Consider the following 27,048-nt stretch of genomic DNA (forward strand, 5'->3'; position numbering starts at 1 on the left):
CTTTGACATTTAACTCAAAAATATTTATAAAAGAGCAAATAACTGGGGTATCAGACCATTTGCTTAATGAAACAAACAAACAAAAAAAAAAGCCAAATTTGAAGTGAACTGAATAAACAAAGGAATGGTGCCAAGTTGAAAAAGCACTTGGAGGAAAGAAGAAACAACCAGAGAAAACACCACAGTAGCTCTCCAGATATTGGTGCGGAGACTGTAACTAGAAATTTTGAGTATGAAATAATGACTAAAGATTTTATAAACACACACAAGGTAATCCTGAGTCAATAACAACGTTAACAAACACTTATCTCTATTTCACTCACTCTCTACATGTGCTTTACATATCACACAACGTACCCCACTACATCGCAGGAGTTGACGCCAACAGGGGCATGTGGCCAGAAAACTTTGCCCCCACTACCTAGTGACAGACCTATTGAAAGGAGGTATGACGCGGGCTCCGCCAGTGTAGTTTGGGGGACTGGGATGGGATGGGGCATGGATCTGTGCTAGAGGGTAGGGAACTGCGGTTCCCAGACTGCTACTTCTGCCCAATAGAGAGGGGCCCAAACCCAGGAGCAACGCTCCAGGAGGCTGCCCTGTCAGTGGGTGTATAATGGCGGGGCAGTTACAGCGACAAGGCGCACTTGGAGGGTTTCCCTGTAGCTGTCCTAGCAGAGTGTCTCTAGGCCACTGGCACAGCCACTGGTAACGGCTGCTGGGCTGTGGGTCCCAGGTCCCAATCCTGGACTAGGGACTGTGCAGGTGGTTGGGGCCTGTGGTCTGTCTCTCCCTTTATTTAAACTTAATGACATGGCAAAAAATGAGAAAAAGCTAATGCCTGACGATGCTAAATGAGCCAAGGGGATCAGTGGCATCATGGAACTGGGGTAGTTTGAAGGGCAGAGCAAGAGAAGTGGTCGAAGCAATGAGTAAGATGTGGGTGGATGTTGGCTGTGTACTGGAGGATCAGCCAGAGTGATTGCTGGGAGGGATAGTTGGTACAAGATACTGTATTTTGGCAGGGAAGGGCAGATAGATATAATGTTGTGGGTGTGCTGGTTTAGGAGAAATGGGTGGAATATGTCATGAATGTATTGAGAGCGAATGGAAAGATTAATGAAAATTTTGTCTAGTAGGGTCACATTTTCATTTTTATCAGTGTATGCTCCACAGGCTAGCTTGGATTATGCAGAAATAGATAGATTCTGGGATGACTTATTGCGTGTGGTAAGTAGTATGGGGGGTAATGAAATTGTAGTTTTGGGAAGGGACTTAAATGGTCATGTAGGTGAAGCAGCTTAAGGATATGAAGAGGTACATGTGGGATGCACATATGGTACGAGAAATGAGGAAGGGGAAAGGATACTCGAGTTTGGGGAGGCAATTAACATGATTATGTGCATCACACATTTTAGGAAATGAGAGAGTAGGTTGATTACATACGAGTCTAAGGGAAATAGTAGCCAAACAGACTATTTCCTGGTCAGGAGGGCTGATAAGCGATTGACGTGTTCAGCAATACAAATTATTGTTATGTGACATTGTGCTTTAGGAGCGGGTGATGAAAAGGGAGACCTATGCACATAGGAGTAAAATATATATGAGAAACCAAGCAACAGGGGATGCCTTCTCTAGCGGGATGAGTTGAGTGGTGGCTGAGCAGGGAGCTGTTGACAGAAGTGTTAATGAATAATACAGATCTCACAAGAACAATCTCCAGAGAGTTACTGATTCAGTGTTCGATGAAGAAAGAGCCCCCAAAGACACAAATTAACATGATGGTGGTATGAGGGTGTAGGAGCTGCAGTTAGGGAGAAAAATTTTTTCCGAGAATGGAAAAGGGATGGTAAAAATGAGGAATACTTGGATGCCGAGTATAGGGCTAGAAAAGAGGTATACATGGCAAAGCTTGAGTCTCAGAGACTTTTATTTGATAACCTAAATAATGTGAAAAGGAAAACTATGATATTTAAGAAGGCAAATCAGATGAAGAGTGAACAGTGTGTGAAGAATGATGAAGGGAAGTTAGTGGTGAACTGTGAGAATATTAAAGACGCTTAGAAAGAGAGGATTATAACCGGTTGCTGAATGAGGAGTTTGACTGGAACATGGAAGGTTTGGAGTGACATATCCAGTGTTTGACCCTTGGCCTTTGATTGATGCTGCTACTGTGAGCAGGGCAATAGGTAGGATGCAGTGAGGAAGGCGGCAGGTGGGGAAAGCGGCAGGTGTGTCTGGGTTGACTGCTGAAATGCTGAAGGCCTCCGGAGATATTGCAGTGGGGTTAAATACTGATTTAATAAATACGGTTATATATGAGTGTTTTGACCCAGATGATTGGCTGAAGAATGTAACTGTAAATTTGTACAAGGGGAAGGGTGATACCCTGGAAAACTTCTGGGCCAGATAATGAAGGTAGTGGAGACAGTTCGAGAAGGTATGATTAGAGAACGATGGAATGTTGATGAGATGCAGTTTGGGTTTATGCCAGGCAAAGGAGCTACAGGTGACATATTCACCATTCGCCAGCTTCAGGAAAAGTGATCTGCACTTTGCTTTTGTTGATCTGGAGGAGGCCATTGACAGAGTCCCTAAGGAGGTGGTGAAGTGGACAATGAAAAAGCTTGGGATCAAGGAGTGGCTGGTTAGAGTGGATATGGCTATGTATGTGGGTGCTTGCACCCAGGTTAGAGTGAAGGAAGATTTGAGCGATGAGTTTTCCGTGAATGTTGTGCATCAGGGTTCAGTCTTGAGCTCCTTGCTGTTCAACATGGTGCTTGATGCCCCTTCAGGAGACTTCAGAAATGGACTCCCGTGGGAGGTGTTGGATGCCGATGATTTAGTGTTGAATGCTGAGGTGGAGGAAAGATTTAGGAAACGGAGAGATGGGCACAAGGGCTTGAGAGTAAATGCAGATAAGACAGGTGATGGTATCTAGGGTTGGTGGCGGTACTATAAAAAAAGAGAGGGGGTGGCCATATGAGGTTTGCTACAAGGGCTTGGGAAGTAATTTCATTTTGTGTTGTGTTTATGATAAGTGGATGTATAAGAGATGTAGTGGTATTAGAGGTTAACTGCAAGATAATGCTGATTACATGTGTGCGGTGTGTCGAGGACAGCATGTGGAGATTATCAGGCGTGAAAGGATTGATCGTGCTGGTGAGTCTATCGAGTGTGTGGGAGAGTTTTGTTACTTGGGAGACATGCTATGTCTTGGAACTGGGGCTGGAACTAGCTCTGTACTTAGAGTGAGGAGTGGTTGGAAAAAGTTCAGGGAGCTGTTGCCTCTCCTGACACTGAGAGCGCTATCCCTCCGCGCTACGAGATCTTCGTATGTGGCATGTGTAAGGTCTGTAATGCTGTATGGTAGTAAGACCCGGGCAGTAAAGGAAGAGGATATTCACGGGCTCAGATGTACAGAAATGACTATAATTAGTTGAATGTGCAGTGCGTCCTTCAATGCGAGGCCTGAGGGGGTTAGGTTTACGATGGAAGAGTTAAAAGGTGGTATGTAACTGGAATGTGTTGGTGCTGTGATGAGAAGAGAAAGATTGAGATGGTTTGGGCACACGGAAGGGATGGGGGATGACAATTGGGTGCAGAAGGTGAGAAGTGTTAACGTTTGCGGTATGGCTGTGAGAGGCAGGACGAAAAAGATCTGGGACAAGGTCAGTGAGTGCGATCTCATTGATAAAAGAAAGAATAGGGAGGCTGCCAGAGATCAAGCAGAATGGAAAGTCGCCATTAGGTGACCTAGGCCTAGGCATGTATGCATGTTGGAGCCTTTATAAACGGAACGAAATGAACAAATCGAGTACGTTGGTGTCGTAACGGATGTGGTCCATTATGTTTTAAAATCGAGGAGTGGTTGGGAATTACTGTTTACATAATACAGTTTAGGGGAGAGTGAGTGCTTACTTTAAACTTAAATGTGTGGCCTGAGTCGCTTCGCCTCAGACTCCTACTCTTCTCTTGAGTCAGTGAGGACTGAATCATGACGACTATGATGTATTCTGGGCAGATGCCAGGCAAAATGTTGCTTGCCCCGTATGGTTCTCGGGTAAGATGAAGTGCTGCAGGATGAGGAAAAAAATCTCATTCAACTGAAGTCACTCCCTCTCTCTGGCCGGAATTCTCTCTGAATGCCTCCAGGCAGCAACTCTTTCCATCCCAGGTAACTCTCTGTTTGCGTCTTAACCTTGGTCCCCTTCACTCGGGGTTGTTTCTCTTAGGTATCACCCTATGAACGGAAACAACCTCAGGAAGATGTTCCACTTGCCCGTATGTACAGCCGCAGTTCGTCTTCACGTTATTATCCTGGAAATAAACCTCGGTTCAGTCTCATGGAGTAATCGCTTACGTTATGCATGGTGGTACAGTGGTACTCTATGATCCGGCAAACAAATTTAGTACAAGAGGACTTGATTCACCGCTCCAAAACACTGTTTGGTGTCCATGTTTGATACCCAAAAAGTTAGACAAGGAGGACTAACACCTTCAGACTGTGAATCTTCGTCCTTCTGCATTGTAACAGCAACACATACCTGTGTAAGTCCAGGATACCATAAGTTAGATCAGTTTGACTGGAAACCTCACTATCTGATTCACATTTGTTATGGATCACGCTTGCTAAGCGAATGTCTCCATTACCTCTACGTCTTTACCACATGTCTGAATGGTCTTTGTTGTTATATATAGCCAACCACAATTTATCAGACCAAGAGACCTTGAGTCTTGCTGGCCTCCCATCCTTGTGATGTGCCTTGAGTGCGCTGAAGAGTGCCTTCAGTGAATACACTAGGATAACTGCATCACCAGCGAAGTCAAGGCAAGCAAACATAAATTGCCAATTGATATCACGGTGACTTCGACTCACAGGACTCAAATGCTCCACCCCTTACAGACAGAAACACACGACACCACACTCACAGCCTGAAGACAGGCCGGCTATGAGCCAAATAATTCCTGAGGAAAGCCATAGAATCGCAAGGGTGCTCAGTGCCTTCTGATTTACTGAATCAAATGTCATCTCCAGATGCACATAAGAGGCTAGCAGTCCATCCAGAAACTCATGTTGGTGTTCCGTGATATAATGATTTATCAGAGTGTTAGGACATTGTAAACTGACAATGTCTAAGGAGTCTATCAGAATTCCATAGGTAAATGGTCCCGTTGTGCATCAACAACACGTGAGCATGAACATTCCCTTGCACACTGAGCACTGTAACATCACGGTAAATGCTGCAGCCACACGGGTCTCTTTTTCCTCTCCAGATTGTCCAGTCAAGAGGCATAATGCCAGTCTGCTAAACGTTTTCCATGAACACAGGTAATAATTCTCACATCATTGTTTCGCCCTCAGTATTTATCAGTTCCTCAAGTATGCCACAAGCAACAGCTGCCCTACCACTTATCATCCTAGCCACTCTCTTCCTGATATCATCAAAGCAAGCACAGAATCTTCAGTTCATGAGAAAATAGCTGATAGTAGCACACCAGCCTATGGAAGCTTTCCACGGGGACCGGTTTCTGTGCCATATACTGCAGGTCAAAATATGCAGCCCAACAAGCCCTATAATCACCTACATCCAGCACGAACTATCCTGCATCTAATGTTTATGTCTAACATCGGAGGTAGCCTTGACACAGATATTCTTCAGTGGTTGAAAGGCAGCTCAGAGACCATTTGCATGGAAGTGACTCTCCTGCCTTCTCAGCGATTTATCCAACATATCCCTTCTTGTCCCTTCTCCTCCGGCAGTTGAATACCAACTCTAGTGGTAAAGACCTGGCTGCTGGAACCAGGATCTAGCATATATAAGACGAAAGCTTGGTACTCCAGCTTTCTTTATCCTAGCGAGATTATATTTCAAATAAATAAGTAAACAGGTACATAAATAAGGTAAATATAATATCTGTCTATCTATCTATCTATCTATCTATATATATATATATATATATATATATATATATATATATATATATATATATATATATATATATATATATATATATATATGTGTGTGTGTGTTGTTTATTTATTAATTTATATAATATAGGTACATATATATATTTATACAATTGATATCCTAGGTGTTACTCTAAACCCCAACCTAAGCTGGACAGCTTATGTTAAATCCCTTGCTAAAAATGCCCCCCCAAAATTGGGACTTTTGTACAGAGTTCGTGAGTTCTTCACTGACGAGCAGATGGCCACAATATACAAAAGTCATGTGCGTTCTCAGATCGAATACTGTTCACCACTGTGGAGTGGATGTGGAGAGGTTGCATTGAGGCAGTTGGACAAAATTCAAAATAAAGCCTTTAGATTAATCAATAATCCTGCCATCACGCAAGACCTTCCTTCATTATCAGTACGTAGAGATGTTGCTTCTTTAGCATTATTTTATAGATATTTTTACCGTAAGTGTTCTAACGAACTGTCTTCAATTGTGCCTCCCCTTCACATTTTCTCCTGAAATACTCGGGCAGCTGGGAGCGCCCATGAACTCACACTCTCTCCCTCGCAATGCAGAACCTCTGCTTATCAAAATTCATTTATCCCCAGAACTACTACTCTCTGGAATTCACTTCCTGGGAGTTGTTTCCCACAAACATTTAATCCACTTCAATTCAAATCCAGTTGTTATAAATATTTTATGAATGGAGGATGCCTTTAGGCACATGGACTCATTCTTTTTCCCTTTGTTTTTCCTTCCTCCATTCATTATCTATTAAAAAAATAGTATATATGTTATAGATAGATAGATATAGATAGGTGTGTGTATGTGTGTGTGTGTCATAAAGACTTTGTAGTTAATTGTAGAGAAGTATATTTTAGACTTGTGGTCGAGCGGCTTTTATATCTTGTAGTAGTTTCCCCACCAGATGTCATGTAGTGACGGGAGAGGTAAAGAATAGTATGGGACTATTTTTATTTGTCTTGGAAATATTAAACAGGTATAATAGTATAAGTCCTGGGTAGCTACCTCCCTGTCTCGCTATCTCTCTCTCTCTCTCTGTTCTCAAGCTAATCTCCGTCTCGACCTCTCTCTAGGGTCGCTTGTCTCCTTCTGTCTAGCCTGTTCGGTGGCTAATCTAGGTCTGAGCTCTCTTTCCTAAATTCTGGTATAGCAGGGGTGTGTCACATGTGTTCCTCGTGGGTGGACTAGATCTTTCTCACGAGAGGACTGCTGACAGCTAACTGAATCATCTCCTTACTGGCCGCTGTCGTCAGCTTTCCCCCGTGTAAGCGTTTAGCGCTGCTCGCTTCTCGCAAACACAACACCTTCTCATCATTTGACTTCCTGCTTCTATCTGTCTCTCTATCTATCTATTTATCTATCTATCTATTATGTAGTCCTATATTTGCTCGGCCGCGCGAAAATGACGTACCATCGACATTTAATAGTTAATATATATTAATACATACTACATACACATTATAATGAACTTATAAGCTAATTAAGTGAAATACATAATATTGTAAAGTAACATAATTGTATGAATATTGTATACATATATTATTCATAGTAAATAGTGATTATTCAGTAATATTACATTTTAAATAAGTTGAATACATATTGGAATAAATGCATTAAAGTAAATTATTTAACTGTAATACAGTATGTACTTGGGTTATTATAGTGAAATGCATACATGCAAGAATAAAAATAGTTTAAAATTAAGATTATTGTAAGAGTTACTAATATTTCATTTAAAGATAATGGTACTGGTCTGCCATATATGGGTCATTCTTCTTTGTGTTATTATTATTATTATTATTATTTTTTTTTTTTTTTTTTTTATATATATAATTAATACTATATACAAAATATATACACTTCATTCAGGGTGGTTAACTGTGATGTTAACTCTCCCCCCACTAAACAATGACTCCAAATTAGCAATTCTTGCATGCATTCTGTGCATGGCCAACAGCATTACTGCAACCACAATGCAGATAATTATGAAGACAGAAGGTGCTTGGCTATACACATAATATGGGTTGAACATACTCAAACTCAAATCTTCCCAGGGCTTCATTGTTTCATTGATCAGCTGCATAGTTTCAAACTTAGGTGAAGTCAGCTTAATACTTGTGCTCATGTTTAAGTCCATATCAGGCAGTGGGTGGAAATGTTTGTGTGTATGATTGAGGATGGCGTAGTGATTGATGGTGGAAAAAGTAGACATGGATGGTGTAAATACCGCACAGTAGTCTGGTGCTATGTATAATCCTGAGGCTGATGTATGAGATGGTGGTATATCTGGACAGACTATGTAAACTGATGTGTTATGAGGGAAATAAAAAAACTGCGAGTATCCAATGCGTTGATGGTGTACAAGTTTATCTGGAGCAAAAGTGAAGTTGCAATGATGATGAATATTGTTATTGCTGATGATAGCCATTTCACAAGGGACCGTATCAGTATGCTGAAACGTGAAAATGTACGCAGGACAAAGATGAACAGCATGTAAGGATGTGCGGCACTTTCGCTCAATCGTTGACTCACTTGCGAAAGTGACAGTGTCTCGTCTCTTGGAGACCATGATGAGTTCGGTGTCTGTGTTGATGTTGATGATGACTAAAGTGTTGTTGTTTCTATAGGGGAAGGGGTGTATTTGGTATACTGTGAACAGGTCTTCCGTGATGAATGGTACATGAACTATCACTGATGTGGGTGTTAGTGTTGCTTCCAAGTACGGGTAATATTGCATAAATTCCCTACTGCGGAACAATGGCTTCAATTTATGTTTATGTATGCCTTGACTAACTATCTGACGTAGCTCATGAACTGGGAGTAAGTCATTTGTGATCTTGCCATCACCAGCATTCGAAATTCCTTGCATAAGTGCCCTGAAATGATCTCTAGTGTTCTCTAATTGTAGTAGAATCGTGTCAATATGTTCTGTGATGATGGAGAAGTGCTGGAAAAGGGTAACGTTACCCTCCAAGTTATTTATTTTATCTATACTCTCGAGAGCTACGTTTTCTGCTTGTTTCAGATTTTTCACAATTGTTTTCATTGCCAAGTTCTGTCCTGTGATGAATTTATCTTGGTATGTTAGTACCTGAGCTATCTTATTAAATTTTTTGTTTATTTCTTTAAGGTCATCCTCTGTAGCCAATCCAAAGATGTTCCCAAGAATTGCGCCGCCCAGATCGAACAAACCGCGCTTTTGGCGAGTACGTGTGATGTTGTTCCTGTCGCTCAGCACCTCTGTTCCAGAAGATGGGAGATCTTGGATCATGACGAGCATAGTTGACTTCGCCTGTTCTAGTTTCCATTTCGCTAACTTCACCATTTCATCCACTTCCTTGGTGATATGTGATTGTGAAACATAATTCCCTATCTTGAAGTCCAGAGTTCGCATCGGCGTCGCAAGTCTTTCTATATAAGTAGGTAAGTCATACAAGTAATCTAGACTTATTTCAGTACTCATGACATCCTTGACGATTGTAGTCGTGGCCGTTGGAGCTATGAGGCATCCTTGTCGTACTATATGCTTGGGGTCTAGGTGCGCATATACTCTTACTATGTATAGGAGAATCCATAGCATAAGTCCCTTCATCGTAACCTACCGAAAAAAAAAAACTATTAATTTCCTATAAAGCTGTGGTTGATGATAGTGATGATGTGCGTTACGGTTGGCTGTTATTTCATTTATAGAAGGAGTTTAAATCGATATTTAATTCTCGTAAATGATGTACTGTAGATTTCATTGGAATAGTTGCACCTATGTTCGATTGTTTGGTATATGACCTTAATTTCTTTTTGTAATCATTGTTGTGTTCTTGCTTGGTTTCTTGAGGTACGTTCACCTGTTCGGTTGTATCCGAGGCTGAATAATTATGTGATAATTCCCTTGAAACTCGTTTTAAATGGTCAATATGAACTTGTTTTTCCTCGCCACTTGAAAGTGACTTAATTAAAACTTTGTTTGCCTTTATGTTAATTACTCTGTATGGGCCCTCAAATTTAGGGGATAATTTATTGTCTCTCGTATGAATGACTCCGTAAACAATGTCTCCTAAGCTGATAGGTGAATCTTTTGCCTTTTTGTTAAATGCCTCCGTCATTTCTTCCTTGGACATCGTTAATTGTTTTTGCACTCTTTTGTGTATGTCCTGGAATTCACGTAAACGGAGTTTAGAGTAATCATCGTAATTGTATATAGGCATGCTGTCACCTTCTAGGAGCTCATATGGTAATTTTTTATCTGTGCCATATATAATGAAATGTGGTGTGTCACCAATGGATTTATTTATAGACCCATTAATGGAGGCCTCTACTCTGGGAATCCAATCATCCCAGCTCGCATAATTTTCACTGAGAATGTGTCGTAGCACATCTAATACCTTTTTATTTTGTCTCTCTACCAACCCATTCGATGCTGGGTGATAGGCCAAAACGTTAACCTTTTTAATGTTGTATTGTTTACATATTTCTTGTAAGATCTCAGAATTAAATTCTCCTCCATTATCACTTATTAATACCTTTGGGGTAGTAAAGCGACATATTACATTATCTGTTATTGCCTTTGCTACTGTCTCTGCTGTCTTATCTTTAATTGGAGCTAAAATGACATAACGGGAAAAATGATCCGTTGCTACGAATAAGTATAGGTTATTATTGTATGATAATGGCAACTTGAGTAAATCAACAGCGACAACGTCCCATGGTTGATGTGGTACTGGGTAATTACCCATCGGTGCAGGTGTGATTGGGTATCCTTTGTGTTTCGCACATGATTCGCATCTGTCTATATGATTGTATATCTCTTCGTAATGAAGGCCAGTAATATAATAGCTGGGCTTGGTTGAATGTCTTATCCTTTCCAGGGTGTCCTGCATGTGGGCTGTCGTGTATCATTCGTAATACTTGGGGTATCATGAGACAGTTGGACAAAATTCAAAATAAAGCCTTTAGATTAATCAATAATCCTGCCATCACGCAAGACCTTCCTTCATTATCAGTACGTAGAGATGTTGCTTCTTTAGCATTATTTTATAGATATTTTTACCGTAAGTGTTCTAACGAACTGTCTTCAATTGTGCCTCCCCTTCACATTTTCTCCTGAAATACTCGGGCAGCTGGGAGCGCCCATGAACTCACACTCTCTCCCTCGCAATGCAGAACCTCTGCTTATCAAAATTCATTTATCCCCAGAACTACTACTCTCTGGAATTCACTTCCTGGGAGTTGTTTCCCACAAACATTTAATCCACTTCAATTCAAATCCAGTTGTTATAAATATTTTATGAATGGAGGATGCCTTTAGGCACATGGACTCATTCTTTTTCCCTTTGTTTTTCCTTCCTCCATTCATTATCTATTAAAAAAATAGTATATATGTTATAGATAGATAGATATAGATAGGTGTGTGTATGTGTGTGTGTGTGTGTGTGTGTGTGTGTGTGTGTGTGTGTGTGTGTGTGTGTGTGTGTGTGTGATTATTGTGGCTGGGTTCAGCTGGTAATTGGTTTATACCGGCCTCTTCACCTATACTTCAATTCTTGTTTGCACAAATTCAAATGATTCTACATTTGTTATAATTAATAGTTTTGATTTCCATTTCAGATGGTATAATAGCAAGTTTTTCCAATTCGATTAAGTATGTAGATGCCAACCTTTCCTGACATCACTATACATACCAAGTTACTTTGTCCTTACAGATGTACCCCATCGTAACGCTGAGGTATGGACCTCGTGTCGATGGGGACTTCCTGCCTGACGAGCCTGCGGTGATGATGTCAGAAGGGCGATACAACCTGGTGGATCTCATGTCTGGAGTCGCCGAGCATGAGGGAGCATTAAAAGTTTACCGTGAGTAAACCTAATATTCATCTTCGAGTCTCAGATTCGATTCCGAGAACACGATTGGTAATATAGTTAGATGATTTTTCCCGTGTTAACAGGGTTTCACTTCGTCAAAGTATTACTAGATTCTCATCATGTTCTAGCAAAGCGACTATTGGCTAACGCCTTATCCCGTATGGGGAGACACCGTTATAATGTCATCTGAGTATTTTTTCATTCCTCATAGCAACATACCTTCCTCCACTGCACTCCTCTATAACCCACCTATTCCACCATCGTGTTTTTCCGACTGGTTCTCAGGCAGATTATTCTCCTACCAACATTCCTCTAATAATATCATCCGAACAGAATCCTTAACCGACTTATCGTTCCTGGTGAAATATTTACTCTTACAACTTCATAAACTTAATACATATACTTAAAGCACTGCATCAGTATTATTGATATACGAGTATATTGCCTCAAAGAACACTGTCAAATGACACTTTTTACTAGGGAATGCATTAGAAAATCATGTAGGTGTCTTGTTTACGAATAAGACACTTAATCCCTACACTGTACTGGATGAAATGGATCTCATTAATTGACCTCCTTTACTTTATTCTAGAGTTGGTATGTAAACTGAAATATTTTTACATTCTTGATCAGCACCTCTCCAACAGTGTGGGTTGAAGCAAGATGACACGCTTGCATCTTTCATCTTTCGCCTGTGCTTATATTTCTTCTCGTGATAATGAGCTGTTTCATGATTTCTGCAATATAATACACATATAACAACATACTGCATCATTTATCTGTCTCTGCCTTTGGTTTTATGCCATACTTTCAGTCGGAAAATCACCGGATGTCTAACTGTTCCATTTCGCATCACTAACATAAGATTCCTCGCAACATCATCATCATCATCATCATCATCATCATCTTCATCACATAATCCTATGTAAGGGGTGTAGGATCCTCGCTGGGATAATAGAAAAACACAGATACTGAACAGTGGCCAGGGAATACAAGCCACATATACATTCACATATCACTAAAGCTTCTCAGTTCATAAAGGAAAAAGTATAAGCCTGCTTCGTTACCTTACGCTGTACTCTTTTCGGGATTTTCTTACCAATTTCTATACGATTACATTGTTTTATTACATTCATGCCATTTCAAGATGATTTAATAAATAATTCTTAGGGCATTAAATTCTTGTCCTTCCTACCACCGGGGTAGACTGAATGGCCTGAAAGTTACGCCGCATGTAGCTGGGCAAAGTATCTCTATATAGCCTTTCTAGAATTTGCAGTTCAGGAATTCAAAATTATTCTATTGCCCAAAAATGTACAACGACAAGTACAAGGCTACCAGAATGTATGCTGAACCACGGGATGCTTTAGAAAAAAATCGTAATAAAGGCACGTGTTTTATTCGGCTTTACAACACTGACTGAATTCAGTTCGAAAATACTCTACTTTGTTTGTTCTTTGGTTCTTACCACATTGTTCACAAATACAAGCGAATATACATAGGCTACCCAGCGATGTCTGTTCATCTGTCTATTTAAATGTGTAAATGTGGATATATAGATAATCACATCACGTATCTTTGTGGTCGTTCTACTGTATGATTGCTAATGTAATCTACCAATACTCTTTCAGGAGACAACTGTGTTCCATATTGGTGGTTCTGTTCCATCACCAGATATCCTTGTCTTATTCGTTAACTACTTTCAAAACTAATCATCAAGCCCTATCCACCCCTATGCTGATGATCATACACCTTTCACTTTTCCACTTGCTTCTCACAGCATCTGTCATCTCACTTTCTTAAACATTCACAGGATGATACTTGGGCACACACGGTTCTGAACTGTGTCTTATTTATGATTAAGGTAAAAGAAGATATTAAATGAATCAAAAACTAAGCTCGTGAATCTTTCAGTGTATGTACAGTACTAAACCGACTTTCCTTAACTGTATATGAGGTCACAGAAGTGGGTCTGGATGGACGTACTCTGACGTGACTGGACTTTAACCTAAAGAAAGATGAATATTCTTAAACTGCCTGAAACTGATCTAACTGGATCTGAGCAAAACATATTTTACTAAAGTGAACAAAAAGGACAGGGTTCAATAGAAATGGTGTGATTTGACAAGTGATCTGTCAGGCAAGGGTTTGGGGGCATGGGGGCATACACTTCCAATTTTGGCTGACCTGTGATTATTTGTAATAAAAAGGACTATATTATTTACCGGAATAATGCAGAAAGTTACTTATGTCAATGTTTTCTTTTAATCACTTCAATGAAATGATGGATTTGGTATTAAATTTTGAGAAATTTAGTATGAGTCAAAATGAGTCCATACCTGCGGTATTTTCGGTAGGTATCACGTCCCAACACCTGTTCCAGATATTGAATCTGGTCATGGTGGTATAACATTGTCCTTCGCTTACCAGGTTGCAAGGAAACTAACTGAATCACAAGGCAGTTTGCTTAATCCTTAATTCACAGAGTACAAACCCTTAATTTTGACAGTCACTCTGGTTATTACATATGGTCAGCCTGCATCACATACTACACAATACCTTCAGCAACCATAAACGGAGGGCAGATACGTTCCACCAATGCTAAGCACTTTAAAAAATCATCGTCAACATTTTCGAGTCTACATCTCGCTCTCGATTTCAGGTTTATGCAAACGACCCGAGATCCTGTGGAGCATTAACCTGCTTGCTATCCAGGGAGCTGTATTATTCGATTTCAACTATTGTTGTTCTGCTTGAACTCTTACTCCTCTGGACTATTACTGTTCTGTCTCAACTGATTTTGTTCTGTTTCAACTTTTACAGTTCTGTGTCAGCTACAGTTGTTCTGTTGCAAGTATTACTGTTCTGTTTCAAACATTACTGAGTGTGAGTGTATGAGTGTGAGTATATTAGACTACGAATGTTATCACTGTCGCCTTTACTCCTTTCGGGGTGAGTACGTCTCCTGTGCTGTACTCCAGCCAACGCCACAGTATATGAGTGTTGACCACATTACGAACTCTGACAGAACTGTTTGATAATGAGGACATGCAATGGAGTCTCTTCAATAACTTCGATGTTCAGGCACCCGACTTTTTGCAATTGTCCCAGGGACCCTTCCCGTCTCAGCTGGACCACCAGTTCTTCGAGCACTATGTCGGTGGTGTCAAGATCAGGGAGGAGGACGCTGACAAAATCTGCAAGGTAATTAACCTTTCACTACCGTGCTTTCTATAATACTTTATTCCACTTAGCCGCAGGCGATTTTATCTAGCTGACTGAGCTGTAAGGCTCTGAGGCATAAATCTGTTGCTGTTAGCTTTCATGTGCTCAGGATAGCTTTAGCACTGTATTCCAGGTAACACAGACGATTTTATTCCACTGGGAGACAGTCATTACAATTCTCAGAACGATATTATCATCAACATATTCCTCTTGCTTGTACCTGATATTTATATTCACCTTTGAGGCAAGTTTTCGATGTGGATGGATTAGATTTAGCTTTCATTAACCTCTTCAATGTTAGACATCACTCTGAAGTTGGATATAACCATTTGGAGATATCAAAAAACAATATAAAAATACGAGAAAGTCTGATTCAGGTTATTGTTGTTGTTACTGTTTAAGATGACAATGCTTTACGCCAGTCCATCTGGTCAAGCAGATACGTCGACCACAGGTAAGCAACTACCCCTATGAGATCGTTCCATAGGGTCCTTTCACTGTTGATAACGTCTCTGCGTCTTATTGTGACATGTACTATGCAGTGTTCCATTAGGTGTGTTATGTTGTGTGGGCCTGTTACAAGTGGGACACGTGTCATCTACGATTCCACCCAATCCAAACCTGAGCTTGTACCGGTAACTGAGGAGGGTTGGATACTGTCCTCATCCAAGCCTAACACGAGTATCGACCAAGTATACCTGTAATGAGTGGATGTTGGCAAGGAAGCTTCTATTACAGCGTTCTGATCGAGGTGTTGTATTGTTGTAAGCGTAAAATGGGTATGTGAGTATTTCTGCATTGCCAATGTTGGAATATCTTAGGATGGGAAGTTTTGAACGGAATTTGGTAATGTTCCTATAGAAACTATTTTATGTGTCTAGTTGTGGTGTGTGGATCTATCACGCAATGACAGGGGTGCTGTGTTAGCTCACACTGTCACCTAGAATTGTGTGCCTTTCATGTCAAGATACTGACATGTTCCTGTCCCACAGACTCCAACGGCAGTAGTTCAGTGTAAGAAGGACGTTGCCTGGTAAGTTGTTTTTCCTACGGTCAGCTTTTCGGTGTGCAACAACGAGATCAGCTCAGGCGTCGTAAATAAACACTGGCTTCTTAAGTTCACTGTCTTTATTTTCCAAATAATTACACTTAAAGCTTACACACTATGCTTCATTGTTTTCACAAGTACCAGTGCTATACTATCTTCACTAACTGCACTGACACTGAACTAAACTTATACTGACCTGAAAAACTCCTCTAGTCCCTTCCCCATCCTTATATAAGCTTCCTGTTTATTAGAATGATCTACTACGTTCTCGGAGAATCACAGTTACCAACTCGAAGACATCCAAAATATACAGAGTTTTCTTACACAGTGTAACACTTTAAATTATTTAGCATAAAAACTGAGATACAATTTCATAGCTTAACAATCACATAAATAAAACATATAGAAAAAGAGCACAAAAATTAATGTACAACTTTAAAAATACCTCTGCTCACAAACAGCAGGCTAACTGGCAACTCTGACATGTAACTGAAAAATATGAGAAATACTGAGAACCTTCCAGCACTTCCCATTTAACAAATCTAGCTTCTCAACACTACCCCCTCCCTAGTCCTTTGTCATCCCAACAAAACTACACAATGTATACAAACATAATCCTTCGTCCAAACTAAACATTTAATTGTACACAAAATAATCCTTCAAGTTAACAGGTCATCTCCTATGCCACTTCTGATGATGTCCCTGCCCTCCACACAGTCCATTCTTCCTGGAATGTCATGGTCTTCTTCCTGATGCATTTCTCTTGGGAACCTGTCACCATCCTCTTGTACTTCAGCTTCTTGGACCTCCTCAACATCCTTGGCTGCGGGAGAGCACGATTCCTTGGAGATGTCCCGGCTGTACTGTCCCGGCCCAAGGTAGTGCCACAGATGATTCACGTGTACTGTACCACCTTCGGGCTAGACTTCTGGCCCCCCCAAATCTGGTACGTTATGTCTGATAGGCGTCCAACACAGTATAAGACCCGTCCCACAGGCTCAGCAGCTTCGGTGACTGTCCCTTCTTCCGCTGAGGATAGTATAACCATATATTTTCACCATCCTTGAAGCTCACCTCTCATGTCTTGGCATCATACTTGCACTTCATAACCTCTCCTGAAAACTTAAGGGCTCCTTGCACTTGATGTACCTCAGGCACCCTTTCCTGAAGATGCTTCACATAGTTGAAGGTGTCTGTAGGCAGCTGTTCTCCAGGTGGTCAACAGGTAAACGTAACTCGTGCCCCAGCATCAGTTTTCCAGGGGTGTAGCCGGTAAACTCATGGGCTGCAGACTGGTATGCCATCAGCAACACAGGTAATTTCTGGTCCCATTCCATCTGTCTGTTTACACAGCACTTGGCCAGTTCTGGTCCCAGGCTTCGGTTGAATTTCTCCAACATCCCATCTGACTGTGGCCTTAATGGGGTCATTCTGGTCTTCTTGATCCCCAGTAACTTGCAGCACTCGCAGAATGCAGCAGACTCAAAGTTTTTACCCTGGTCTGAACGTAGCTCCTGTGGCATCCTAAAACAACAGAAGAACTGGTCAACCAACATCTGAGCAACAGTCACAGGCTCTTGATTGGGGATGGCATAGGCTTCTGGCCACTTTGTGAAGTAGTCCATGGTGACACATACATACTGTTCTCCTCTTTCAGTGTGTGGTAGATGTCCAGCAATCTCCACTGCTACTCTTTCCATCGGTGCACCCACCTGTAACAGCTGGAGAGGGGCACAACCACGTTTCTTGGGTCCCTTCTGGACACAGCATACATCACAGGCTTGAAACCACTCTTCAATGTCCTGACACATGCCAGTCCAGTAGAACCTCTGTTGCAGCCGACTTAGAGTTTTCTTCACTCCTAGGAGTCCACTAGTGATCTGGTTATGAGACTCATTCAAGATCTCAAACCTCGTATTCTTCAAAACCATCAGTTGCCAATACTTGCTGAGGCCATCAGGTGTCTCCCACTGACACTGCAGTAGTCCACTCTTGAAATGAACAAGGTCCCATTGACTCCAGTAGCTCTTAGTCGCAGGGCTGAACCTGGAAGAGTCTTCCCAAGACGGTCGCACTGTACTCTGCTGCAGCTACTCTTGCACTGGTTGTAAATCTGCATCCTCCAACTGCATCCTCTTCAGGTCTTCTTCAACTGACACTGGCCCTGTCATCACAGTACGGTTGCATTTCTTGCTTTGATCTTCTTTTTTACTACATTGCCAGCACTCTGCATCACAAGGCCAATGACTCAAGCTGTCAGCATTCCCATGTACCTGAGCCAGAGTACTAGTTGTCCTTCCAGATTCTTTAACCCGTCACGTCCCGAGGTTTTCCGCACCTCCGACATCCCCCAGTCCCGAGGTATTTTAGAATTTTTTTTTTTTTTGGCTAAAACCTTCGCTTTTGGTGAGAAACATCGAAAATTCATAGAGAAATCGCTCACCTGAGGTTTAACCCCTTAACCGCGGGGCGTCACTTTCGTGACGCTTGGGAGCAAGGGATCATACCGCGGGGGCGTCGCTTTTGTGATTCTGTGTTATTTTGAATTCACCCGGGCTTCCAAGTGGGGACTTGTATCATCTATCAGTACTGACAATGTCCAACACTAGTCAGCACTCCTAATCTCATCTGTACTCCCATCCATTGTTGACAATTTAGCCATTTCTCCCCGTTCTTGACTCCCCTCCCTACCCCCCCTCCATTACCCTATCCTCTCGCCTGCCCGGCCATGCTACGCTAAGTAAATCTTCCCTGGAATTTTTCACTGATTTCATCCATTGAAATAAGCCCTATGTCGTATTCTTATACCAAATAATATATACAAGAAAGAAATCAGGTAAGTGAGAGTGCCATACACCTGGAATTGGCTAATTATCACCTGACAACACCTCACATGCATTCGTTCGCTAATTTTCGCTGTTTTTTTCCCCTTGAAATATGCCGTATAATCTATTTTCGTAATAAATATACATGTAAGGAGGGAAGGGAGAAGCCTAAGTGATATTTACATTCACCTGGAACTACCTAATTTATAATGTATTGTCTAGATTTCCTGCCAATCATATCAGTGCTACACAAAGCTGTTTCAAGATTTAACATTGGTAGCTCTGATTATATATCTCCTAAGTAGGCCTCTAATCTATTTTCGTAATAAATATACATGTAAGGAGGGAAGGGAGAAGCCTAAGTGATATTTACATTCACCTGGAACTACCAAATTTATAATGTATTGTCTAGATTTCCTGCCAATCATATCAGTGCTAGACTTAGCTGTTTCAAGAAGTAATATTGGCAACTCTGAATAACCCCTAAAAAGGCCTCCAGGCTGGCTGGCCCTGCATTATCAGTTTACTGTCATCTTCCGAAGTGAGAGGACGTATGTTTCTTCTTGCTGACTTCAAGGCCTTTTTTCACCCCCATGCAAATGGCTCTGTGACCTTTACCCCCTACTAAACCTCGTGTGGAAAGAGGTAAAGGGCTGACAATTGATAAAAGAGTGACTACGATCTTTCTATTGAGTAAAACAGTGCAAGTGGAATTGTAAATAATGTGTAAATAATGTGTAAACAGCAAGTGAAAGTAATGAATGTAAATATACGTGAACAATGGAAAATAGTTTTATAAGTTATTTCAAGTGACAGTGCACAACACAGTGTAAAAAAAATAGAAATGTAAATAACGTAAATAAAATAGAGAATGTAAATAGAAATGTAAATGAGTAGTATTATAAGAATACGAGTATATACCCTAGGAGTAATGAAAGTGAAAGTTTCACTCTAGCATGTCTGAATGCTATGAGTTATGAGAGTGAATATGAAAGTGACATTCACTCTCAATGCCAGTATACAGGAGGAGAAAGTGAATGCTACGTATTTTACTGAAAGAAATTGAATCCCTACAGTGACAATAAACTAATACTACTGAAGGAAACTTATGGATAAAGACTGTAGATATATATAAGTGTTATATAGTAATAGAAATATAAAGTGTGAGGGGTTTTATGAATAATAAATGACAGACTACCAAGAGCGAACTAGTGCCAGTGCGACGATCAGACGCGCTCGTATTTTCCATTGCTTTCACAGTGTTTTTTTTTTTTAGTATGGATCCCAAACTACTTGAAAATTGTAGAATAGTGTTTTATAGTGTTTGTATCTGGCTGTGGTAATCATATTACGGGTTGTCGGGAAGTGTAAAGTGGAGACTTCGTTACCCTACTTCAGAGGTCTCCACAAGTCCTACGGTAACCGACGAAGGCTCAACAATCATTCCAGGAGAAAGCTGAAGGTATGTGCCATAAGCATATGTAATTTTATTATTCTAGGACTAATAACTGATTTTTGGCAAATATTTTTTGAGAGTCTGTCGGAGCCCAAATAACCCCACGGCACACGCAAGTCATTGGTAAACAAGCCCGCGGTGTAGGGGTTAAAGTGCCCAATCCAGGTAGGAGTTCCTCCTTACCTGAGTGGGTTTTCTAACATGCTGGCACCAAAGAAAACGAGTTCTATGGGAGGGTAACTATTTTATCCACTCATAAATGGTATTTATTTATTTACTTGGTACGAATGTATATGTAGAGTATATTGGTTTTCAAGCAGTAATAAAGGCATTATAAGCATTGTTTCACTCACTAACTAATCACCATACCTGACATATTTGTGCCACACTGCCTGATCATTATTTCTGGCTGTTTCTTCTTCTAATGCTATGTAAACATTGTCCTCCACATTGTCATCGATTGGGGAATCACTCTGGCCCTGAATAACTTTACTAGCCAGGTCACTGGTAACAGGTCCTTTGCCAAGACAATGGCGTGAGGGGGGGAGGGGGAGGTTATGCAGTGTAAGGCATTGTCCCTGCTTGGTATCTTGTACAGGAATAGAGGAAGGTGTCCCGTGTATACATACGAAAAATCAGGTGCGAAAATTGAAAATTGTGCAAATTAGCGACCTTGCAATTGCACGACGTACTGGTACGTCGCCGGGACTGGCAAATGCAAATCGTTGCAACGTACCCATACGTCGTTGGGACGGGGCGGGTTAAGGTCTTCAGCCACTTGAGTGCTGCAGGTCTGTCCTGATGATGAAGTAGGACCCATACAAGTAGGGATGGAGGAAATCAAGGCTTTTCATCACTGCCAAGAGCTCCGTATGGGTCGCACAATAGTTCTGCTCCTGTGGGCTGAGCTTCTTGCTGTATTAAGCCACCACATACTCTTTTTTGTCCTTCTGCGACAGGACTCCACCAATACCATGGCCAGTAGCATCACAGTCCAGGATGAATGGCTGACTCTCACCTTGGAATGGCAATACTGGAGAGCTTGCCAATGCATGCTTGAGTTCATCGAAGGCCTTCTGGGTCACTGCTGTCCACACAAACTCCTACCTCTTCCCCACTAACTTGTGCAGAGGTGCAGCTATCATTTCAAAGTCCATGACAAAATGCAGGTAGTAGGTACACAAACCCAGGAAACTCCTTAGCTCCTTCACACAAGTTGGAACCAACCAGTTTTTCACAACTGCCACCTTCTCTTGATCAATACAGATGCCACCCTTGCCTATAATGTGTCCCAGGCACTTCACTTCCATCTGAAACAAGCAGCACTTCTTGGGGTTCAGCTTGAGATGCGCCTCTTGGATCCTGTTGAACACCTCCGACAACCTCTCCAGTTCCTAGTCGAAAGTCCGTCCAAACACAAGTACATCATCTAGATAGATGAGAGAGGTCTGCCAGTGCAGGCCTTCCAGTACGCATTCCATGAGACGCTCAAAAGTAGCTGGGGCATGGCATAGGCTAAATGGTGTCATTGAAACTCCATAAAGCCAGCCTGTATGAAAACACTGTTTTCTCTTTGTCCTTCTCTGCAACTTTGACCTGATAATATCCTGCTTTCATATTTAGGGTGGAGAACCAATTGTCACCTGACAGAGCATCCAGTGTGTCATCAGTTCTTGGCAAGGGGTATTCAACTTTCACTGACACTTCATTCAGGGCTTGATAATCTACACAGCACCTTACCGAGCCATCTTATTTCCTTACCACTGCTTATGCCCAAGGACTGTTGGACTTTTCTATCACTTCTTGACTGAAGATTCTCAATCATCCTCTCCATTTCTTGCCATTGGGCTGGCACCATCCTCCTTGCTGGCTGTTTAAACGGGTGGTGATCCCCAGTGTCAGTACAGTGTTCCACCAAATCAGTGCACCCCAGGTCTAGGTCTCTGGTGGAAAAGCCATAAGCAAACTTCATTAGCAACTGCTTCACCTTCAGCACTTGTGAGTCAACCAGGCTTTGACAACTCCTTGAAAATAGGTCTTGTAAGTGGTCTGGCAGATACGCATCTTCTCTGACTATGCTCCTTTCACAGGCCTTCCTCTGATGCCACTTAAGGTCCACCACTTGGCCCAGTTCCACAATTTCTCCCTCGTTGATCTTCTGTGTCTCATGGGAGAAATTGGCCACCACAACTGGCACTTCATCTGCACTTATTTCCACCAAAATCCTCCCAACCATCACTCTAGCGTTCATCTTCCGTCTTGCACCATCCATTACGCTCCACCACCCCGAGACAGCTGTCAAAAGAACCACTCACCTTGCACTGGGGCAATAGTCCTGATTTTAGGGGAATCACTGTAGTGCATAGTGCCCTCACCTTACCACTGAAATAGTGCATCTCACTGCCTTGATGGGAACCGACTTTCCTCAGACCTTGAGTTTCATTTTTTTTTTTTAATGCAACAGAAGAAGAAACCAAAGGCCAGGAGCCCGCAAATTGTTCCTTCCAAGAAAAAAAACAAAAACAATACAAAAGAGAAGCAAATTCAAAATCCCTTCATTTCAAGATGCCCGGACACACTGCGTTTGAAAGACTGAGATCATAGGAAGTAGGAATTACAGACAGAATGAGACGGTTCCAGAGTTTACCTGTTGCATAAATGAAAGACTGGGAGTAACAGTTAACTCGTGCATTAGAGAGCTGGACAGAAAGGGGATGAGAGTTTGTTGCTAGACGGCGCTACGCACCTGTCATAGAGGTAGAGGGATGCATGCAGACAGTTCAAAGGAGCAATGACCAATGAAGTAGCGATAGAAAAGAGATGAAGATGCAACAGTTCAGCGAAGAGACAGAGGTTGAATGGAACCAGTAAGAGGAGGAGTGTTAATGAGACGAAAAGCTTTTGACTCCCCCCTATTGAGAAGAGCTGCATATGCTGAGCCTCCCCACACATGAGAGTTGTACTCCACACAGGGGCGAATAAAATCCGTGTATAAGTCAACAACTGTGCAAGGGTAAAGAAGGTACAAAGTCGGCTTAGCACACTTAATCTCTTGGAAGCAGATTTTACAAGAAATGCAATATGATCTTTCTAAGATAATTCCCGAGTGAATTAAACCCAAAGCATGTTCAAGGATGATGCTGGATTGAGCTGAATATTATTAAACATCAGTGGGTACTCCTGTAGAAGAGTTTGTCAGGTTCATTGGTGTAAGAACTGAGTCTTTGATGCATTAAAAAAACAAGATTATTTTTTTCCCTAGTCAGAGATACGAGCCAAGTCAGACTCTAAGTGTGCCATAGCCTCATCCCTTGTTTGTTGAAGTAGCTTGAGATGGACGCTGGAACCGAATGGAAAGGTGAAGGGTGGAATCATCAGCATACAAATGGATAGGGTTTGATGTACAGCTTAGAAGATCAATGATGAATAAAATGAGGAGAGTTGGTGATAGGACAGAGCCCTGAGGAACACCACTGTTGATAGATCTAGGAGAAGAATGATGGCCATCTACTGTACAATAGCAGCTATAGAACGACCAGAAAGGAAGCTATAGATGACAGCACAAATAGGAGTAGAAGTCCAACTCACATCCAATGGACATCAGATAGTCCAAACCAAGAAGGCAAGGATCCTCCATGTCGGCCACATAGATTGGAAGCATTGCCTCTTCCCCTGCCCCTTCAGTACGGACATCCAGGGGTCCCCTCAGTTCTGCACGGTGCCCAGTTACACCACACAATTGTTCTGATGACTCAGGCAGATACCAGTAATGTAACACATCAGGCCTAACAAAAGTTTGCTCTGAGGCTGAATCAATCACCGGCGAACACTACTTGCCGTCTGTTCTTCCATCTACATGCACACTGTCAATTGCTGTTCTCTTGCATTTTCGCAGTGGTGGGGCTTCTTTGGAAAAACTGGCTGGTTACTGTCTCTTGTCACCAGCCTTTACTAATTTGTCCTGATCCTTCTCGTCTTCTGCAGCCTTCTTCTTGTCGTTCTTCTCATTTGGAAAATCATAGCTGGTGTCCCACCTCACCTCATGTCCAACACCCATTTTTTTGCAATCGTGGGTTTCTTTTCACTGTTTCGTTCTTGCTCCTTCTTCCATTTGTAACAATCCACTTTCTTGTATCCTGGCTTCTGGCAGAACCAGCAACCTCCTCTGGTCTTCTCCTGTTCGCTCTTCCACTTGTAGCAGTTCACTTTCTGATGTCCTGGCTTTTCACAATACCAGCAGCTCCTCCAATTTTTTCCACTTCACGTACTTGCCCCCTTCTTGCCTTGAATCCTGCATTATGACCTGCCTGAAAAGTGGACATAATGGACCTGACATAGGACTCAAATTCTAGAGCCCTGGCTAGTGCTTTATGCATGCATTTTGGTTGTGCCTGCTTCACATGCTTTTAACTCCGCACTATCAAAAGCATCGATGAACTGATCCCTCAGTAGAATAGCCAACAGGTTAGGTGCTGCACCAGGGTACGCCCTGTAAGCCATACTCTCCAGATCATGAGCAAGCTGCTGTAGGGATTCTCCTCGAGCTTGTACACGGCTCAGGAATCTTGCCCTGTAAACCTCAGTCCAGTACATGATTCCGTATCTGCTCTCCAGTACTTCTACTAAGGACTTATAACTCTTCCTCTCCTCTACTGACATCTGGACAAGAATCTCCATTGCTGCACCCTTAAGGCTAGTAGCCAGCTGCACTGCCTATAATCCCAACCATTTTGATCAGCAGGTAACTCAAACTGCGCATGGTAAGCTTCCCAAGATACTTTGCCATCAAATTCCTGAGGTATCTTTTTAATTGGACCCCCATTATAGCCATGCACTTCACTGGCTTGGGGCCTAAAAACTTGGCAAAAGCTTTGCCTTTGCACTTGACATCTCAAAGGCTTTCGATCGAGTCGGGCATAAATCTTTAATTTCCAAACTGCCCTCCTACGGTTTCTATCCTTCTATCTGTGCCTTCATCTCTAGCTTCCTTTGTGGTCGTTCTATAGCCGCTGTTGTAGACGGCCATCGTTCTTCTCCTAGATCTACCAACAGTGGTGTTCCTCAGGGCTCTGTCCTATCACCAACTCTCTTCCTTTTATTCATCAATGATCTTCTAAGCTGTACAACTAACCCTATCCACTCATACGCTGATGACTCCACCCTTCACCTTTCCATTCGGTTCCCGCAACACCCATCACAGCAGTTACTTCAACAAACAAAGGATGAGGCTATGGCACACATAATGTCTGACTTGGCTCGTATCTCTGACTGGGGTAAAAATAATCTGGTTGTTTTTAATGTAGTGTTTGTTCTTACACCTATCAACCCGACAAAATCTTCCACAGGTATACCCACTAATGTTTAATAATATTCAGCTTAATCCTGCATCATCCTTGAACATGCTTGGGGTTTCATTTACTCAGGACTTATCTTTGAAAGATCATATTACATCTCTTGTAAAATCTGCTTCCAAGAGATTAGGTGTGCTAAGTCGACTCCATTTCTTCTCTACCCCTGCACAATTCCTGACTTTATACACGAGTTTTATCCGCCCCTGTGTGGAGTACAACTCTCATGTGTGAGGAGGTTCTCCACATACAGCTCTTCTCAATAGGGTGGAGTCAAAGGCTTTTCGTCTCATTAACTCTCCTCCTCTTACTGACTCCCTTCAACCTCTGTCTCTTCGCCGCACTGTTGCATCTTTATCTCTTTTCTATCGCTACTTCAATGGTCACTGCTCCTCTAAACTGTCTGCATGCATCCCTCCACTTCTACAATGGGTGCCTAGCACCCGCCTAGCAGCAAACTCTCATCCCTTTCTGTCCAACTCTCTAGTGCAAGAGTTAACCGTTACTCCCAGTCCTTCATTTATGCAACAGGTCAACTCTGGAACTGTCTCCCTCTGTCTGTATTTCCTACTTCTTATGATCTCCAGTCTTTCAAACGCAGTGTGTCCAGCCATCTCGAAATGATCAGATCTTGAATTTGGCTCTCTCTTGTATTTTGTTTTTCTCTTGGAAGGAACAGTTATTGCCGGCTCATGGCCTTTGGTTCCTTCTTCCTCACATAGAAAAAAAAAAAGTCCGGGACTTCTGATTATTCAACACTGTAATGCTACCTTTAGATGCCTGAGATCCATCAAGATTCACCATACACTGTACATTTTATCATATGCTCCCTGTACACTAACCTGAGGCTCAGCAGTGCAGTATTTCTCTACAGCCTCAATTTTCTCACTAATTATCTTCATATGGTCAACTACATGCTTCAGCTGGTTGTCTACATGCTGTCTGCACTACATCACTATTCCCTCACTAATCTTCAATTGGTTGTCTACATCCCGTCTGTATTCCATCACATTATTGATTACCTCATACATCTGCTGCCGTAGCTCAGCATATACTTCCTCCTTCAACTGTTCCCGTTCTTCCTTCATTTCCACCATGAAAGCATCTAGCTGTCATTGCATCCTCAGTTGTAACACCCTCTGTTGCTCCTGTAATACCTCTTGAAGTTATTTATACCGCTCTTTCTGTTCTTCAGTTTGTGTCTGTAGTTGTTCTTTTATTTCGTCTTTGAGCTCTTTCTTTTCGTCACTTTGTACCTCTAGCTGTTCACTCTGTGCTTATAGTTCTTTACTTTGTGCTTGTA

The 27,048-nt window shown here is 41.9% G+C and overlaps 1 protein-coding gene across 1 annotated transcript in view; it reads left to right on the forward strand.

The window, feature by feature from the left end:
• Positions 1–27,048, forward strand: part of LOC145412900 (carboxylic ester hydrolase-like) — an 84,124-nt gene that overhangs the window by 25,005 nt on the left and 32,071 nt on the right. The window contains exons 6-7 of the mRNA XM_080282697.1: positions 11,684–11,834; positions 14,872–15,047. Coding sequence (XP_080138823.1) covers positions 11,684–11,834; positions 14,872–15,047 — 327 coding nt within the window. The remainder of the gene's footprint in view (positions 1–11,683; positions 11,835–14,871; positions 15,048–27,048) is intronic.

The sequence above is a fragment of the Coenobita brevimanus genome, chromosome 94 (assembly GCF_032717465.1).
Source record: "Coenobita brevimanus isolate Jiangsu-jjx chromosome 94, ASM3271746v2, whole genome shotgun sequence".
Lineage (NCBI taxonomy): Eukaryota > Metazoa > Arthropoda > Malacostraca > Decapoda > Coenobitidae > Coenobita > Coenobita brevimanus.